General features: G+C 37.0%; 1 protein-coding gene across 1 annotated transcript; it reads left to right on the plus strand.

The window, feature by feature from the left end:
• Positions 1 to 9,186: 9,186 nt before the first annotated feature.
• On the plus strand, positions 9,187 to 13,247 carry LOC145635469 (alpha,alpha-trehalose-phosphate synthase [UDP-forming] 5-like). Its single transcript, XM_081686751.1, has 3 exons — positions 9,187 to 11,609; positions 11,705 to 11,978; positions 12,387 to 13,247. Exons 1-3 carry the CDS (start codon positions 9,628 to 9,630, stop codon positions 12,882 to 12,884), a joined length of 2,754 nt encoding a protein of 917 aa, XP_081542877.1. The 5' UTR covers positions 9,187 to 9,627; the 3' UTR covers positions 12,885 to 13,247.
• The last annotated feature ends 7,024 nt before the right edge of the window (positions 13,248 to 20,271 follow it).

The raw sequence follows: 20,271 nt of genomic DNA on the forward strand, positions 1-20,271 counted from the left end.
AAATCCAAGAATCTAATTCTTGTGTGTAACCCTCTCAATATCTAAAACCTTAGGCATTTAATTTAATTTAAAACCAAATTTTATATCCAAAATAAATAGGCAAGCGAACGTGACAAACGAGAAGGAGTAGATGGAGGACCACCCTGTGCTTGGAGAGCAAGCTAAAGGGATTCCCTACCTATTTCGGGTAGCAAGGCAGCTGCCCGCATAAGCCTTAGACGGCATGTGCTAGCACTGGTGCAACTAGCTGTTGCTAGCGAGGACTAGGCAACAACATAGTGAGGCTCAGGAAGTAGCAAACTAGCAGTGCTAGCGCCCAACCAGTAATGCTAACATGTGTTTCTTCCTAGCCAAACCCACTTTCATGGCAAACAACGTATTGAGCTATTGCGTGGGCTGCTGGGATGCTTCTAGGCCATGTCTTAAGATAAGGCTTGGCTGTCCTTATTTTTAGTGCAACTAGGCTTTACCATCGTGTGTATGGTGTAGCAAGGCCTTGTGCCTAGCTCATCGTGTTACTTAACATTTTTTTTTGTTTAGTCGATTCCTCAGATTGACTTAACGTTTAACGCTTGGTTTTGACTTTGCAAGCTCGAAATTTGACGTTTGTTTCTAAAATATATTTATCAACGTATTTAGGCCCTCCGGCTTAATCAGTCTCTCTGGTTGATTTTGTGCTTGGGTGCGACCCGTTGGTCCAATCAAGAGCAAGCTATGAGATTAATATATATTATTAATCTCACATTCTCATTAATCAGAAGCGGCCTCAAGCTAAGTATTTCGATCACTTGACTATGCTGAATAATTAGCTCTGTAATTAATTATGAACCCTCTATCAGAATAATACACTTGTGCAAATGACATAATTCCATTCAATCTCCTATTTGTCCTTCTTGACAAGTGTGCGTTATGTGTATTTCCCTTTTCTATTTTACTTGATGTCTCTTCATGAATTATAAGGTAAGATTCATCATCATTCTCATTACGTTAAGAAGTTTTTCTTGAATTTCTAAGATTGACTGTCGAGTACAGATAATTTTTCGATCAAACCCATCTTAGCACGACCATGCATTTTCCCAGTCTCCCTCTTCAAGTAGCCTTGTCAGTAGCAAAGACATATTTCCCATCTTTAATGGGAGGACATTACCAATCTTGTGTTATCAAGCTTTAGTTACTATGAGCCATAGTTACCCGACTATTGCCTTTATAGCACCTTTTTATGGCCAACTTTGACATTATCAAAATAGACCAGTACTCAAACAAGAAAACTTAAAATATTATGGTTGACAAAAAGTGTATACATCTAAAAATGTCTCCCTAATCGAAACCCAATGATGAGTAAAACTTTTATCGCCATTTGGTGGTAGAGTAGTATTAATAGAAAGGAACACTTGATTTTTTTTCTTACAAATCCATACCATTTCCATTTTATATCATTTCACAAATCATTCTAGCCAATTCAATAGCCCAAATACTTTTCTTAGCCCCAAATCCACATAGCTTAGCTTAGGCCAATTTTATCTTTACATAACTACAGCCCGCATCCGAGAAATTTTGATTATCTTGATTCATAATTTTTATCCAAATCTTACATGCATGGTTGGATATCCTTCGAAATAATCTTTCTAATGATATATCATAAGCCCAATTTCGGGCTATAACGAAAAAGATATGAACGAAATACCAAATTCTATCCAAAACCGACATTCTTACACTATTTTGACCATATCTTTTAATTTAGAAATGATATTGACCTTATCCAAATTGTGATAGAAAGTAAACTTCTAGAGATCTCCAACGAGATATTAATTTCCTTAATCCGAGTTCAAATAAAAACAAAAATCACAAAAACAAGAATTTTGTCACGGCGCGCCAAAGTTCTTCCCTGACCAACAAAATTGCTAACACTGTGCAGTAATTATCTTATTTTGGCGATGCAATTTTCTTTCTTTTTACGTTTTACTTATATAAATATTGTAGCCTTTCGAAGTTACGGGCACCGTTTTTTTTTTTATCATATTCTCTATAATACTTTTATTTTCTTAATATTTAATCTTTCTAAACCTTCCGAAATTCCTCCTTGAAGTGTTCCCAGACATTAGTACTTTACTTGAAGCTCTATTGTCCATGGTGTGAGAGGTTGATCATAAACCTCGAGGGTTTCAATCTAAACTCAATTTAATTTATTTTCTTCAATTCAATTTAGTTAATTTTATTTTACCTGGTAGTGAGCTTGAGGATGTTCCCATTCAAGTGAGGCACATCTATGTGCCTTGTGACTTTGTAGTGATGGATATGGAGGAAGATGTTGACACTCCTTTGATATTGGGACGTAAAGCTCTAAAAACCTTGGGGCGGTCATTAATTGCAAAAACAACATCATCACATGTGAAGTGGCCGATGAGAAGATTGTGTTTGAGTTCTCTAAGTTACTCAAAAATTTAGTGTATACTATATGTATATATTAAGGTTGAGTTTTTTTAGCTAATTAACTCATTTGAATAGGCTAGGTTTGAATTAAAGACATGTTCACATTTACTGAACTAAACTAAACTGAAATGAACTGATTGGCACTGTAGTAAATTGAATTGAAGTGAATAGAGCTGAAATGAATATTTTATGAGAGAAAGAAATTAGGAGCTGAACTGAACTAAACTGATTGAAGCTGAACTAAAATGAACTGAAATTAAATTAAGCTGAAGTGGACAGGCCCTAAGACTTTTTATTCATTTTCTTCTATTCTATTACTTTTTCATTTCATATTAGTTGACAACTTCAACTTTGAGCATCATTCACATAGTTTAAATATAAACTAATTCATATTTTCTTGTTAAAATGGAAAATATTATTGTTTGAAATCATGTGTTGAACAAATATAACGTGGCTTAAAAACATTTCAACTAAATTAAAATAAAAGGGTGGGGGGGGGGGGGGGGGAGTATGAACATAAATTCATTATGCTCATCAAATCAAGAAAAACTAAATCATCGGTTTTTATTATATAGCGAAAACCACAAAGACAGTGAGACGTACGATTAATTAATATACTTCTTAGGAATGATAGATAGATGAATCTCACCTCATAACTTGTTAACTAAGCTAATCGACATTTACGGACAAAATTCTTATTAAATACAGGCGACATTAGCTATTGTACGCATGGACTGCTTGGCAAGCAATGTGTCCCTTTCTGTTGTTTAGTTACCCGTATGGACATAAAATTGTGGAAAATGCGTTAAATCCTACAAGATCTGTGGAGAATCAAGGTGGGACACAGTCACACAGCATATAGCATATACTAAGAAGATAAACCCTGGAATTTTTGGATTTTTGGCATTGCCATTTCATATAAAATGTGTTAGCCTCTACTATCAACAACTCATTGCCATAATATAAATCAAATATCCAGAATTGCATGTACATAAATTATAGATAGTGGTCCATTTTAATGTAAGGATGTTTTTGATGAGTCGTTTTCTATTAACACTTGGTTCATGTTTCAAGTAATTTTTATGTACTACCTCCGTTTTATATTATCTGCAACGATTAGACATTTTTTTCTCTCTACTTTATGTTAAATCATTGCAAATAATATGAAACAGAGATAGTATATATATTTTGGTCCCACTTGGAGGATATAATTAGTAAATAAATAATTAAAAATTTAGAAGTGAGCAGCTTTGAGACTCTACATATCTCACATGTAATATTTTGGTATTGAGAGGCATAAAAGATTTAGAATATACGTAATACACACTTTACATGTTACAATATGCCTTAAATCTGTTAACTCTTTCATATAGTTATTACGTGAATCTTTTATATCTATAAATTTAATAGTTAGTCCAGTAAATAATGAACCATGTAAAAATATATGTTCTTATTTGTTGATTTTATTAATGAATATAATTAACATAGTCTTTTTAAAAAATTTACCGATTAATAACTTGCAAATCCCTATTACTCCATACACCCTTTGGGCCTTTTCTTAAGTTCTATTACTAATAGCTCAAGTTTCCTACAATGATTTTCTTTAACAACGCCACATGTGGATAACAATTGCAATGAGTTTCAATAAAGTTGATTATTCAGGAATCTAATACATTCTACATTTTGCCATATTAACTAATTAAGGATGAGATTGATTACTTGAACAGTTGATGAATTTGACATGTCCCATGTTCCCCGTGAAAGAATATAAAAGAAGACGTAAACAATATGATTAAGCTCAATCTAAAGACTATGATTGAGACTTAGATCTTGGGTCACACCAAATCTCTTTATTTATTGGATATTAGTCTAAAGTAGGCTAAGATTAGATAGGATTAGACTTAGCCAAAAGAGAAATAGTAATCATAATCATACAAATTAAAGTACAAAATTTAATTTGGCATGCATGCAATTGAGTCATTGTACGTCTTTTTGCTTGTGATGTCTGGTGTAGTGGTGTGACGGAGCTTTGTCTCATTTATGTTGCTAAAAACTTAAGCACTATTATAAATGTTAAAGGATCGACTCAATTAAAAGCTTAAATTGTTAGTTAAGACCTAAAAATATGTTTTATACCTTATTACACTCATCACACAAAAGCCCGTTTGACTTGAAGTGTGGATGTAGCATGGGCTCTCTTCATACCCAACACTTAATATTTCACTTGAAAAGTGGGGAGTAAATGAGAATCGAACCCGTGACATAAACCTTTGTATCACACTGGCTCTGATACCATGTTAGAAAACCGACTCAACCAAAAAGCTTAGAGTGGTAATTGAAACCTAAAAATATGTTTTATACTCTATCAATAAATTTCTATTTTTATTAAAGTAACAAAACTGTTTAAATTCTATTGCATAGAGTTATAATCAAACTTTAGTTTGGATAATTATGAATTACAACCATGAATTGAAAATTCTATCATATCAAATTGACTTGAAGATAAGGCGAATAATTACATGTCAAAGGTTGCTGCTAAATAGTGCTAATTTGTGTGCGCTATGCATGCATGTTATATGATTTATCCCATCTTTTGTGCTATAATTGTAATTGATTGATGTCTCTTTCTCTAATGTAATGTCAAATTTGTGTATATGTCATGTGTAATGCGGCTGTCTTTTAAGAATGAATGGATTATTTACAATTTTGGCTAAAATTTGTTTAGTCTCATTTCCCATGACTGTGGATAGTTGTGTCCCTTCTTCTCCCAACCCTTAGCTAGGTTACCCTTTTCCGAGCACTTATTTTATAGTCCGATCCTCAAATAATTGTCATGTAAATTATTTCATTCGTCTTTTTAGGGTTCTCTTATAGTTGCAATAATGTTTGGAAATTACACTCTTCGTATTGGTGTTCTCTCATTTGACCTTCTTTGTTAACTAATATGTTGAACAATATACAGTCGTGTGAGATCGAATCTAGTTAAATTCATTTTGATTTAAATTTCATAATATCAAAAATGAAATAATTTTTTTTACTAATAAATATATAAATGGTTAAAATTATACATTAATAGACATAAAAGTCAAAACATATCAACTAAAAGAGAGCAGATTAAAGTATTTATCGTAACATTATTATGTTTGGTAACATGTATTGTCTTATGTATAAGCTAGCCACGTCAAGACAAAACAGTAAATATCTTAGTGCGTGTGTCGATCCATCATATCATAAATGAAACTCATACACGATCCAACCACATATTATGTTGTGTCTGGTCATGACATGCCATTGGCCGGTTGGTCATTTAATAACAAATTAAACACAAGTACTTAAGAAGTTAATGTATGTATAGGTATAAACTCCTCCTAATAATAATGATGAATCCAAATTATGAATATCTTACATTGCAAATTCTCAAGAACGAAAGTGCTACCACATCGGAAATTCCGTTGCCAAGCAAAAGCAGCAATACAGGAGACGAATATAGATAAAGTGGGACCCACGAGACTTGAGTCGTTCTTGAATAGGCCCTTCGTGGCGGACACGCTTCTGAAATTCTTCGAAGTGTAAGATAAAAAAAAAAGCTAGAGACATACGAGTAAAAACTACTCCTATTGTGGATAACCTTACAAAAAGTGAATGAATGTATGTTCTCTTTTTAAAGTAAAGCTTCCAAGATACAAGGACAAAACCTAGCTATTTTAATTATTTACGCAATAAATCTTCATAGTTTGATCCATATGACAATACAAAAACATATTTTTGGTGTAATTAAGTTAAAAATATAAGATTTATACGGTATATCATTATTATTGAGGTAACTTGATGTTTATAGTCATACAAGTTTCACATACAATTATTAAGTTTCTTCTAATAATAATGAGCCGTGAATTTAACAAATTAAACATACTAGTAAATTTCACTACTACCAATGCCGCAATGGAGAATTTTTTGATTTTTTTTGTGGTAAAAGTAAAAAAATCCTTATTTTTTATAGTGCGTAGTTGAATACATTATATTAGTGTTCAAACTTGTGCATTGAAAACTGTGTAACATAAACAAATGAGACAAACAAAAAAAAAAGCAAAATGAGACTTTTTTACCAAGTATAATTAGAGATGTTAATGAAACAAAATGCATATTAACAAACATACACATTTGGATTAGGAAGAACAAAACAAAACAAAAAGAGTATTAATTACTTTAAAAAAAAAATGATTGGAATATTAGATGCATATGTTGATATGTTTGAACGTATTATAAATACTGTATATCAATGTATCATATGTACATTAACTAGCATGAATTGAAGTAAAAATTTATTTTGAGAATTAAGCATCACTTGACCTAATCATAAAAATTACCTCCTCTGTTTTTAAACACTTGCTCAATTTCCTTATTTGGAAAGTTTTTTTTAACAATATTTAATTAATTTCTCTCAGGTGTAGTAAAGTAGTAAACCCACCATGAATCATATTTTATTAATTTCATATTTTCTCTCCTCTAATTCTCTTTATTATTTCTACTTTTTACAATTTTTTATTCTTCAACCTACCCCACTACCTTCATATTTTATTACGTTCTCCAATCTCTCTTAAAACTCCGCGCATAGAGAAATGGAGCAAGTATATAAAAACGGAGGGAGTATCTCACAACTATGAGATTCACAGTATTATTCCCCCGTAGACACACTGATACACATGTCACATAATTCCATTCATCTAAAGTGAAACCAATATTTTTAATTTTTTTTAGGAATAATGGAAAACTAATCACCCTGATTATTCCAAAACAATTTCACCTTTACTATCTCACATTTCGATTATTCCAAAACAACCACACCTTCAAGTCTCCAACCACGGCAAAACACTCTATAATCACCCTGAAAACCCTACCTCAACCCCGAAAAACCCACCCAGCCTTGAAAACTCCACCCCCAACCCCGATAAACCCCACCCCCAACCCCCCTAACCTCGAAAAACTCCACACTCAGCCTCGAAAAACCCCACTTAGCCCTGAAAAACTCCACCCCTAGGCCTAAAAATACCCTAACCACCCCAAAAAACCCCCACCAAGAAAAACCTTCTCGGACTTTCATACCCCTCACCCTGCCGGCTGCCGCTCCTTAGCCACCTTCCTCGTGTCGAAGAAGAAGATATGAAGAGATCCTTCGTTTTTTTCCCTTCTCCATAGAATAAGGCCAAATTTCATCCACTATGTGAATCAAATACTTCATATACCAAGTATTTTCTTTCTTTATAAAGCTTTAAATCTAAGGTGTTGTTTGTTTGATAAGGGAATTTAATGAATTTTCTAAACTTGTTTGGTTAGGATCGGATGAAGGAAGTTGCAAATTATGGGAATTTTGAGTTACCTAGGGCCCCAGGGGGTTAGGTAATTAACTTTTCATGTTTGTGGGAAGTCACAATTCTTCTGAATTCGCAATTCCTCTATTTACACTTTATATTGTCACTCACTCATTTGCAAATTTTCATGATTTTCCACTTCCCCCCATTTTCTTTGTGCAACCAAACAAGCCAATGATATTTGGCATACTAAGAATTGATTTCCTTGATTAACAAGGAGATAATTTACGTTTTTTTTTCAAACAAACAAAAAAAAAGATAATTTACGTTACATGTCATTTATTATCAATTTATCACCTACGGGTTATGGTATTACTATTGCTACTACAAGTACTATTATTATTACGAGCTTTTAAGTTATAGTACTCTGTATTAACTTGTTCAATAAATACAAGTTTTTAAAAGTTGGGGCTTAGCCTTTCGTGTACACCATAATAAAAAACCAACTTTTTAAAAATTACCGAGTATTTGGTACGAAGATAACAATAATCAATTTTTTATACAGAATATTTTTTTTTTTAATTTTTTTTTATGTTATTTAAAGAGAAATATGAATATGATAATGCAAAGTACTCGTATTAGTTTGTCATATCTATGTGTGAGAACTAATACAAGTATACAACCTCTTCAATTTTTTTAGGAAAAATGTGGGAAATTTTCCCATAACACTCATCTTTGGACAATATACACCAAAAAAATATTAATTTAATAAAAATTAAGGGTTTGTTTGGTGGTATTTTTGTTTTCCCTTTTAAAAAAAAAAAAATACATTAAAAAAACATGTTTCATTTTTCTGTTGATAGTTTATTATGATTTTAATAAGTTTGACTAAGGGTCTGTTCTCATTGACTGAATTGAAATGAACTGAGTTGAGCTGAACTGAACTGAACTAAAAATTTTATAAGAGAAGGAAATTAGGAGCCGAATTGAACTGAGCTGAACTGAACTTCATGCCCTAATTTAGTATTTATAAGTAACATACATCATACTCCGTATAATTTTAAAAAAGAAAAAAAATTTCAAAAAGTAAAAAATAACAGCGATACCAAATAAACTTTAATTTAAGGACTTGATCATCTATTTTATATAAAAAAAAATTAAAATAATATTTGAATTTTTAATAAAATATTAAACCGAAGGTTATATGGAGTATGCACAAGTATATTAATGTATGTTCAATCTTAACATATCGGAGGTTTATCCAAAATTTATATTCCGAATTTAAGACATTTTACAAAATAATCCTCGTCAGACCGTCTTTTACAAAAAATTTCTCAAAATGCATATATAAAAAAATGAAATAAAATAATAAAGAAAAGATCAACGTAATCGTTAATCCCCTTATTTACCAAAGTCGGTCTTTCGTTCTTATCCCAAATATTTTCAAAAAAATCCTCAAAAATAAAGCACCTTACATCATCATCATCCACATAATCTCGAGATCTCTTTCCATATAAATATATTTCTTCCTTTTTATTTGAAGAAGAAAAAAATCCTCTTTGATTCATTTTAAACAAGGAAATAAATCATTTCAAATATTTCTTTCTTCCTTATCCTATAATTCTTTCCTTTAATAGCTCCCAATTTTTTCGAATTTTCACACTATAAAATTTTTACTATAAACTTTTTATATATAATACCCACATGAAGTTCATTGCTCTCATCCTAATCTACAACACCCACCGATTAAAATTCCCAATAAATAAATAATACCCACTAAAATTCTCATCCTTCTCTTTTCTGGGTCTTGTTTGATTTCCGCCATTGTTGAAGATTTAAGCAAAAAAAATCAATTAAATTTTCCAGAAAAAAGAAAAATTCAAGAACCATGCTTGAACGGCCGTGCAAAAATCTCCTGAATTGTTTGGATGAAATGTCACCGGAGTTGGACGAAAAGGTGGGAAGAATTCCGTCAGTAATTTCAAAACCAGGGATCATTCCAGAATTTGATCACACGGCCTCATCACCCCGTGCGATTGACCAGAGATTAATCATTGCTGCGAACCAACTTCCATTGAAAAGCTTCAAAGATGATGAGGGTGTTTGCAAGAAATGGGGATTTGAATTTGATGAAGATGCCCTTATTTTGCAGCTAAAAGATGGGTTAAACCCCAAAATTGATGTTGTTTATGTTGGGTGTTTGAAAGTTGAGATTCTTGATGTTAAAGAACAAGAAGAGGTTTCCCAATATTTGCTGGACAATTTCAAGTGTTTGCCAGTGTTTCTTTCACCAGAAATTCAGAACAAGTTTTACCATGGATTCTGTAAGCACTACTTATGGCCTTTATTTCATTATAAATTGCCAATTACATCTAATCATGGTGCTGCTTATGATCAATCTAATTGGCGTGCTTATGTTAGTGCTAATATGCTTTTTGCTCACAAGATAATTGAGGTTTTTAGGTATAGAAATGGTGATGATTTTGTGTGGGTGCATGATTATCATCTAATGGTGGTGCCTACCTTGTTGAGGAGAAGGGTTTTTAGGGTTAAACTTGGGTTTTTCTTGCATAGTCCATTTCCATCATCTGAAATTTTTAGGGTTATACCTGTTAGAGAAGAGATTTTGAGGGGTTTATTGAATGCTGATCTTGTGGGGTTTCAGACATTTGATTATGCAAGGCATTTTCTGTCATGTTGTAGTAGGATGATGGGGTTGGATTATAGGTCGAAACGAGGTTATTTGGGGGTGGAATACTCTGGGAGAACTGTTAGTATTAAGATTTTGCCTGTTGGAGTTCATATGGGACAGTTGCAATCTTTGATGTCATTGGATGAAACTGCTAAGAGGATTAAGGAATTGAAGGAGAAATTTGAAGGGAAGAAAGTGATTGTGGGTGTTGATGATATGGATGTTTTGAAAGGGATTAGTTTCAAGTTTATGGCTATGGGACATCTTTTGAATTCGCAGCCGAAGTTGAGGGGGCAATTGGTTCTTGTTCAGATAGCTAATCCAGCAAGGAGTCGAGGGAATGATGTGCAAGAAGTTGTAAATGAGACCCATCAGATTGCCAAGGAGGTTAATGACACGTATGGCACACCGGGGTATGATCCGATTGTTTTTATCCATGACTCTGTTTCAACCCTAGAGAAGGTTGCATACTATGCGATATCTGACTGTTGCTTGCTGAATGCGGTGAGGGATGGGATGAATCTTGTGCCTTACAAATACACTGTTTCTCGCCAAGGTAGTCCTGCATTAGATGCTGCTTTAGGGGTTGACTCTTCTGTGCTCAAGGAGAGTGTCATCATTGTCTCAGAGTTTGTTGGATGCTCGCCATCTCTTAGTGGAGCAATAAGGGTCAATCCATGGAATGTGGAGGAAGTAGCTGAGGCAATGCTTCTGGCAATTAGTTTGACAGAGAAGGAGAAACAGCTGAGGCACGAAAAACATTTTAAGTATATTAGTTCTCATGATATTGCTTATTGGGCTAAGAGTTTCGACCAAGATCTTGTGAGAGCTTGTGGCGATCCCTTTTCCATGAGGTGTTGGGGTGTTGGCTTTGGTTTGAATTTCAGGCTTATTGCCCTGCCTCCTGACTTTAGGAAGCTCACAGTCGATCACATCAGAGCTACATATGCAAATTCAAACAGTAGGCTGATCTTGCTGGACTATGATGGAACTATGATTCCACAGACATCTGTTAATATGGCACCTACTACTGAAGTTCTGTCCCTCTTGAATAGTTTATGCAATGATCCGAAAAATGCTGTCTTCATTGTAAGTGGAAGAAGCAGAGAGACTCTCAGCAAGTGGTTTTCTGCCTGTGAAAAGCTTGGGATTTCAGCAGAGCATGGATATTTTACCAGGTAAATTACATATAGAAACTATTTTTATTCATGTTGTTGCTGTTTCGTATGTGATTAAATTGATTTTGGAAGGCAATCACTCTTTTTGTGTGTAGGTGGAGTCAGCACTCAGAATGGGAGTCAAGTATCTTGGGAACAAATTTTGAGTGGAAGAAAGTTGTAGGACCAATAATGGAGCTTTATGCAGAAGCAACTGATGGTTCTTCCATAGAGTATAAGGAAAGCGCATTGGTGTGGCATTACCTGGATTCTGACCATGATTTTGGGGAATGTCAATCCAAGGAATTGCTTGATCATTTGGAAAATGTGCTGGCCAATGAACCCGTCGTTGTTAAACGTGGCAAGCATATAGTCGAAGTGAAACCACAGGTAACATATATAAATATATGTGCTGAAATTTCTCTTCATTTGGCCAAGTACTATTAATTATCAAGAAGCATTTGGTGTATGAATTTATGAGCAAATGGGAATATCTGGATCTGACCAAACATTTGCTGTCATGATTGATTTATTAAAGCTACTGTATATAATTATGTCAACTTTTTTTTTTTCCATAAATTATTTCATATAGTTCCTTGGTCAACTCTTAGTGTGACAGAATTTGGTCAAATTGACGATTTTACTCTTTCAGCTTTGCTCTAAATTCAGTTTTGTATTTAGTATAATATATTTCCATTGTCAAGGTTTTCATTGCTCTAAATTCTGTTCATTATCAAATTTGAATACTCTGTTGTTTACTCTGAATTTGATTGAATGTTTTTGAATTTTTAATGGAAGGGTGTGAGCAAAGGTGTCGTGGTGGAAAAACTCATTACAACTATGAATGATATGGGTAAACCGACAGATTTTGTCCTGTGCATAGGAGATGACCGTTCTGACGAAGATATGTTTGAGGGTATCAGTCATGCAGCCACAAACTCATCATTGCCACCAATCCCTGAAGTGTATGCCTGCACAGTTGGTCAGAAACCAAGCATGGCAAAATACTACCTCGATGATAGTTCTGAAGTCATCACCTTGATTGAGGGCCTTGCTGGTGCATCTGCAGTGCAACAACCTAAGGCTGCTGATGCATCTACAGTGCAACAACCTAAGGCCGCTGATGCATCTACAGTGCAGCAACTAGAGCCGACTGATGCATCCGCAGTGCAGCAACCAGAGCCTGCTGATGCATCCGCAGTGCAGCAACCAGAGCCTGCTGATGCATCCACAGTGCAGCAACCAAATCCTTCTGATGCTCAAATTGCTACTGATGATAGCAAAGTTCTAGATTAGAATTTACAGACAGATTAAGAGAAAGGGTAGGGGCAGAAAAGAATTCTGTACAGCAAAGTATATGATTTTTGTTCAAGTATCTAGGATACATTTTTTAGGAGATACAAGTGCATAGGTTCCGTTTTGCAGAATAGCTGATATCATCTTCTTAGGCGTAAGACAGTATAACAAGCTATCAATTCTTTTTAATTGTAGTTGTTTCGCTATAATGTCTAGCTGCTTGCATTTTCTATGCTTGCAACTTGGGGTTTGGTGTTTCGATTTTATAACAGCTTATTTGTTCAACTATTTTTTCAAGCTATCAATTCTTTAAATTTGTTCACTTGAATTTGGTGTTTCAATTCATCAGTTTCTGTTTTTTTACAGCTGAGTTTTCTGTGGATTGCTGTAATGTTTTTTCTATGATTAATGAACAGCCAGTATTAATTTCGTGAGAAAGAGCACCGTAATGAATTTCAGACTTTTTCTTATTGGTAAATTGGATTAATTTACCAATAATAACCGCTATGAGTAGTAAGTTTCACCATCATATGTGAGGTACCACAAATTATAACCGCCAACAAGTTAATTGATTAGGATCAGTCAAACATGTTTGCAACAATTTTTTTTTTTTTTTTTTTGACAAAAGCAACTAAAAGAAAAAAATTACATCGTAAAACTAATTAGATCCTTTCTACACCTTCCCGCAATATCATGCGCCATAGAAAGCTGACTTCTATCAACTTTCCAGATAGTACAATTTTCCAAAAGTCGACCTTCCTTTAATAAATCTCCGAAGGTCCAAAGAAGCCTCATTTCTCTACTCTCTGGGTGTTGCAAGTGTTGGATAATAGCATTAGAGTCTGTGTAAATCATGACGCGCTGGTACCTTTTCGATCGGGCCCACCGAACAGCTTTAAGGCAAGCTAACAGTTCCGCATGAAGTGCCGATAGGGCATTGCCAAAATCCCCTCCTCCTTCCTGAAAATCCTCTGCATTTGAGGAATAAGCTCATCCAAAGCCTGCATGGCCCGTGCTTTTCATCCATGAGCCGTCGACCAAAATCACCACCTGACTATCTTCACCCAGGGGTGTCTCCAGGAGAGTGCTACACCGTCCAATATTAAATCTTCTAAACCCTGGTGGCTGACCTCCCCCATTATCTGAAAATTGTAGTACCTCCCTGGATCTCACATTAGGTGTTAGGAATGAATCAAGAGTTTTCATAGTTTGATTATAATGTCTATAAAAATCAGCCAGATACCCGCCTTCATTTCTGAAGACCCTTCCGTTTCTAGTTAACCAGAGGCTCCACAAGGTGCCCACAAACACATGTATCCTACTACTGTGCTTCCCATCCTCGCTATAAAAAAGCAGGATATGACTCTGAATCCAGTGTCCCAAGGGAGTAGATTCATCAATTTCTGAGCTAATATGCAAAGAACAATTATTCCATGCATATCTCGCAAACGAGCATAATCTAAATATATGTTGAATATCTTCCTCATCCATCCCACAAGAGTCGCACTCCCCATCAATTTCCACTCCTCGTTGGATCAGGTTGTGCTTAACAACCACTCCATTCCGACACAGCTTCCATAAAAACAAACTCCACATTGGTGGAATATTAAGCTTCCAGATCAGTTTGTAGAAGGAAAAATCCCGATTATTATCCTGTTCCAAAGAAAAAATACGCATTAAAAAAGCATACCCAGTTTTAATAGTATAGTTACCCGAGGGATGATGATTCCAGAAAGGAAGGTCTTCTTCATCAGTTGTCGGTAGTTCCATCTCCAAAATCTTCCTAGTCGAGTCCCATTCAAACCTCTCTCTAACAATCGCTACATTCCACCGTCTCGGATTATGAATCAGTAGGTCTTTAACTCTTCCTGATCCTACTCCTCTAAGGGTAAGACTTGACTTAAGCTCCGGCACTTTCCCCTGAACCCACTTCATATTTGCAATTCGCACTGTCTCTCCATCCCCAACTTTCCAAGCATAACCTTGTATCATTTTATTCCCCACATCCCGGAGGCTTCTCTGCCCCCAGGAGATATTACCTGTCCCCCCAGGTTTGGGTCGTCCAATGCAAATGGAGCAATTATGGATTGGCTCCAGCATTCTGGCTACTAATAATTGCGGATTACAGTGCATTCGAACAACCTGTTTAAACAAGAGAGCCTCATTTAAACACTCCATGGACCTAATTCCCAAGCCTCCCATACCTTTTGGAAGTTGTAAGGTATCTCTCTTCACCCAATGCATCCCCTTGTCGCCTTTATTTGCCCAGAAAAAACGTGCTATCAGTGAATCAATCCTATTGGTAACCGAAAGGGGAACCTTGAAACACTTCATAACATGAGAAGAAATACTAATCAGCATAGTATTAATCAGAACTAATTTGGCCGACTGGGACAAATTCACAGAATTCCAAGACATAATAATCCTCTTGGAAATTTTATCAATTAGGAACTGGAAAGCCCCTTTCTTCCCTGCAGAAAAATCAACTAGGGCTCCTAAGTGTCTTTCCATCATAGGAAACTGCCCTATACGAAGAATATTTTTACACTCCTCAACTTCCGCCACCCGAGCACCCTTACTAAACTTGACAAAGGACTTATCTAAGTTCAGTTGCTGTCCTGAAATACTCCCAAATCTACTCAGTATATCAACCACATTTGCACAAGACCTTTTATCCGCCTTGAAGAAGAGCATTGCATCATCTGCGAAAAATAAGTGAGAAATATTTGGTGACCTCCTGGTCACCCTTAAACCCTGAATCTGATTTATGTTTTCTGCCATTGACAGCATACGTGATAGAATATCCATACAGAAGAGAAATAAGTATGGAGATAAAGGATCTCCTTGTCGTAGACCACAATGCGGTTGAAACGCTTCAGAAACCTGACCCTTAATCAGGGTTTTATAAGAAACCGTAGTCACACACTGGGAGATCCATTGTACCCAGACCGGGGGAAAGCCATACACCTTGAGCACTTTAAGCAAGAACACCCAGTCCACCCGATCATAGGCTTTTGACATATCCAACTTTATCACCCTGCCTTAGTTGAAGCCCCACTACTAGTATTAATAAAATGTAGTAGTTCATGGCTCAGTTGAACATTATCTTCTACATACCTTCCCGGGATGAAAGCGTGCTGAAATTCACTAATCAGCCCTGGGAGAAGGTGTTTCATTCTATTCACAAGGCACTTGGCTATGCACTTGTAGATAGTGTTGCAAAGACTGATAGGGCGAAAATGCGAGGCTAATTCTGGAGTATCCACTTTGGGAATCATCACAAGTAAAGAGGCATTAACCTCCTTTAACAGATAACCAGTAGAGAAGAAGTAAAGAACCGACTCCACTACCGAGCCACCAACCTTATCCCAATGTTGGTGAAAGAACTCAGCAATAAAACCATCCGACCCCGGCGCCTTCAGGTTATGGATAGAAAACATCGCCTTTCGAATTTCCTGCGGAGTGAAGGGGGACACTAGATTACTAGCCTCCACCCCCGAGATTGTTGGTAAGTCAAGTTCCCGAAGTACCAAATCTATTCGTTCTTCCCTATCATCCACTGGCATCCTAGCAGGAATAAAAACTTGTTTTAGAGAGTCATGGATTAGACTTTCTAAATTCTCTTGGCCAGTCACCCATTCATCATCACCTCTCCTTAAGGTGATAATCTCGCGCCGTTTTTGCCGTTGCTTGACCCGATTGAACATCAAAGTAGAAGGGTAATCCCCTTCCCTGATCCATCTATCCTTCATACGTTGTTGCCAATAATGAAACTCCATAGTGCCTTTTGAAACTCGCTCATTTATGGCTTCTACATAAGTAGTACCATGTTGTAGATCGTTAATATTTTCCCCATGAGCTTGAAGCTCATTCGAATATTTCCTCCAATTTATACCCCAAACCTTTTTGTTGTTCAAACACCATTTTTGAATATTGTGTCGCAACCACTTACATCTTTGAGTTTGCTTGAACATACTCGAGCCCCTACACTCCATATTCCAAACCTCATCAATAAAACTCTTGATTTCCGGAAAAACCAAGCACCAAGTTTCAATTTGATATGGTCTATTTGATTTTGGCATTATAGGGTTCGAATCATAAGTGATTGCCGCATGATCCGATACAGTAATAGGCTCATGAATCACCCTACCATTCGGGTATTCATTAAACCAATGTGAGGACGAGTAAGCTCTATCCAGACGCTCCATAATCAACTCTGTACCACTTCTCTTGTTTGTCCAAGTGAAGCGAGGCCCAGAGAAAGGAACTTCAAGGAGGTCACTTTGGAATCTCCAATCTAGAAAGCTATCGATCCCTTTGATCACATTAGAGCCCCAAAGCTTATCACTCAATGACTCCAATTGATTTATGTCCCCCATAATCAATACATTGGTAGTGTTAGCTAGAAGTAGTAGCAACTCATCCCACACCTTAGGCCTATCCTCTACTTTAGACGCACCGTACAAAAATAAAACATTTCTACTAGTCCCATTAACATCAACTAGTTTACAAAAGATGTAGTTAGGGGAGGAGGCAATACAAAAGACATCACCCAAGTACCAACAAAACAAAGCAAGGCCTCCTTTAGTACCATTAGAGTCAACTCCAAAAGAAAAATTAGGAGCAAACTTTACAACCAAATTGCTAACATCACTAAATAACATCTTAGTCTCCGATAAAAACATAAAAGTAGGTAAATTAGTAGCTAATAACCACACTAGATAAGGATGAGTAGGGGAGAGTGGGTCATTAAGTCCCCTAAGTGATTATCCTCATAATCCCTTCGGGTGCTGAAACGGCGCAGCATCCTCACCATCTTGAATGTTCATAGAGTCCATAAGTACTTGTTGTACTTCCATATCGAAAGCATCAAGGTCATCATAGAGTTTAGAAGTGACTTCTTCGCTCCTTTGCTTCTTAGCCGGGCCGGAAGACGATGAAGAAGTGGCAGCATGCCGCTTTCTCCCACCCAACTTCAGCAAGTCCGAGCTTGCTTTCACACCCCTCAACCGTGCACTGTCAACATCAGTAATAGCTTTTGACTTAAACTCAAAAAACCCATTCTTGTCACGAAGCCAAATATTGAAACCCCCTTTATCGGCCCATCGATGAAGTGTCTTCAATCTCTTCTTCTCAAGCCACCCCAAATCATAAGAACTAGCCCGTACATTTTCACCGTCACAAGAATTTTCCGGTGAGCACTCAATACTTCGAGGCCTCTTTCCTTTTGATTTACTCACACTTTGCTCCTGCAGAAATTGGTTAGCATCAAAAGAACACGGCTGTGAATTAAGTGAGTTTGGCGGATCAAACTCATCATCATGATCGAAAGATCTTGGAGGAGAAACTGGTGAGTTCGGAGGGTCGAATTCAGTCATAGGTAGGTTCTAAAATTCGCCCCCAAAAGAATTTGGGTCATATGGGAGATAAAGAGCCCTTGCTCGATCCGGAAAAACACGGCGAGCCCTTGAGAGTGAAAGAGATTGAACCAACCTTCGTCCTGCTTCCACAAAATTCAAGTGATTAGAGTCAAGATATTCATTATAAGAGGGAGGAATTTCGGTCCTCACTTCCTCCGGCAAAGAAGACGGCGGAACTCCGGTGGCCGTACCACCAAGTCCCTGTTGCGGGACGTCTTCCAGCAAACCTGTAACCGCGGGCACCGCTCGTTGCGGTGACCAATTGTCAATACCCAAAACCTGAAAAAGAGTTCGAGGAGGATCATCCTCCACCCAACCACCGACCGCTCGATTAGCCGCTGCAGACGACGACTCCCCCACCTCATAGGTGGAGCCACCAAAGCGAGTAACAGTAGGTGGTGGGGGAGATGTAATAACATCAAGTCGAGCTCGCGCATTGCCTCCATAAGGCTGAAAACCCACTCGTATGGGAGAGAGATTCAAAGCAGCAACACGGGATCGGCTTCCCAGACCTGCAAAATTATTCAAGCCCAGATTCGGCGGTGATGGTGGGTTGTTGAGATCAGGCCCAACAAACTCAGCATACGGGTCGAGCCTAAGCCCTAACCGCCTCCCTGGTGAGCGCCGCACCGCCTGCTGGCCGATGCGCGTCTCCCTCGAGTTGCCGTCCTCTACCCCGGAGCTACTAGAGCTATCAGATCCGGTAAAATACACCGTATCATTGCTTTCATCCGAATTAAAATCTGAATCAGAGTTATCATCAAATTGATTCCTTGCACGCAAAGGTGCATCCTCCGGCTCTTCTAAATGAGTCAAATTAACCGCCCTGTTACGGAACCTAAACACATCTGGCAATCCTCGAATAAAATTAGTGTAATAAGGGTAGTCTAAGGGGCCATGCAGCACCCTCAAACCATCCCTTTCAACAGCCTCAAGACGACGAGAAAGACGTCTCGCCGCAACATCAATACGCAATGCACAATTAACAGAATTATGACCAACTCTACCACAACGCTTACAAAAACGATAAACACCTTCATACCTGAAATACACCCAGATGACACGGTCCCCTGCTATCGGAATATAGCATCCAGGGATCAGCGGCTGTGTCATATCAATCACCATAAGCGCACGCAGTTCAGCCATTTGAGGCAGCCTCCCATTCACAATAGGTTCTAGCTGATCTAGATACCCCAAATGAACAAAAATGCGTCTTGCCCATGCTTCAGTCAGGAAAGGAAGCGGCAACCCGTGTACTCGAACCCACACCCTGGAAGTAGAGAAATTAATTTGTTGTGGGATTATAGTAGCATCATAGCGCCGCAAGTTGATAAGACGACCATCGAAGGTAGTCGTATACTGTCGAAGTAGCCCATCCATGTCAGATTGGACAAGGCACTCGAAGAGAAAATACTCCCCTGTTTGGTGAACCCTCACATGACCTCTAGAAATCCATCTTTGATTGATTATATGCTGGAAATAAGTGACAGAGGGTGGGTTTGGACCAATAAAAATCCCAATAACACAACGATTGAAATTAATTGCACCAAGAGCATTAAAGTTTGGTGGGGGTTGAATCAAGATTCCCATTCTATGGGGCTAATTGTTGTTTGCATTAGGTGGAGGATTCTGATTATTCTCCATGGCAGAGGAGAAAAAACAGAGAAGAAAGGGACGTGAAAGAGAGTAAAAGGAATAAAAACAGAAGATGAAGGGATGGGAAGGAGCAGTGCAATAACTCCTCGATTTATACTGTAGGAAACTCTCAGTTTGAATTGCAAAACACAATTGCATGGGAACAAATGTCATGTAGTTAATGCAGCAGAGATAACTTCACCAAATGCACTTAAAATTTGTTTGATGGGCTCAAGAAAGCAAATTACTGCCTTCATTCAATTGGGGAGTAGAAAAAGCTTAGAGAATTGAAAAGTTTTTGGAAAGATTTTTGGATAAAGTGTATAAGATTT

The sequence above is a fragment of the Chenopodium album genome, chromosome 6 (genome assembly GCF_948465745.1).
Source record: "Chenopodium album chromosome 6, dcCheAlbu1.1, whole genome shotgun sequence".
Taxonomy (NCBI): Eukaryota; Viridiplantae; Streptophyta; class Magnoliopsida; order Caryophyllales; family Amaranthaceae; genus Chenopodium; species Chenopodium album.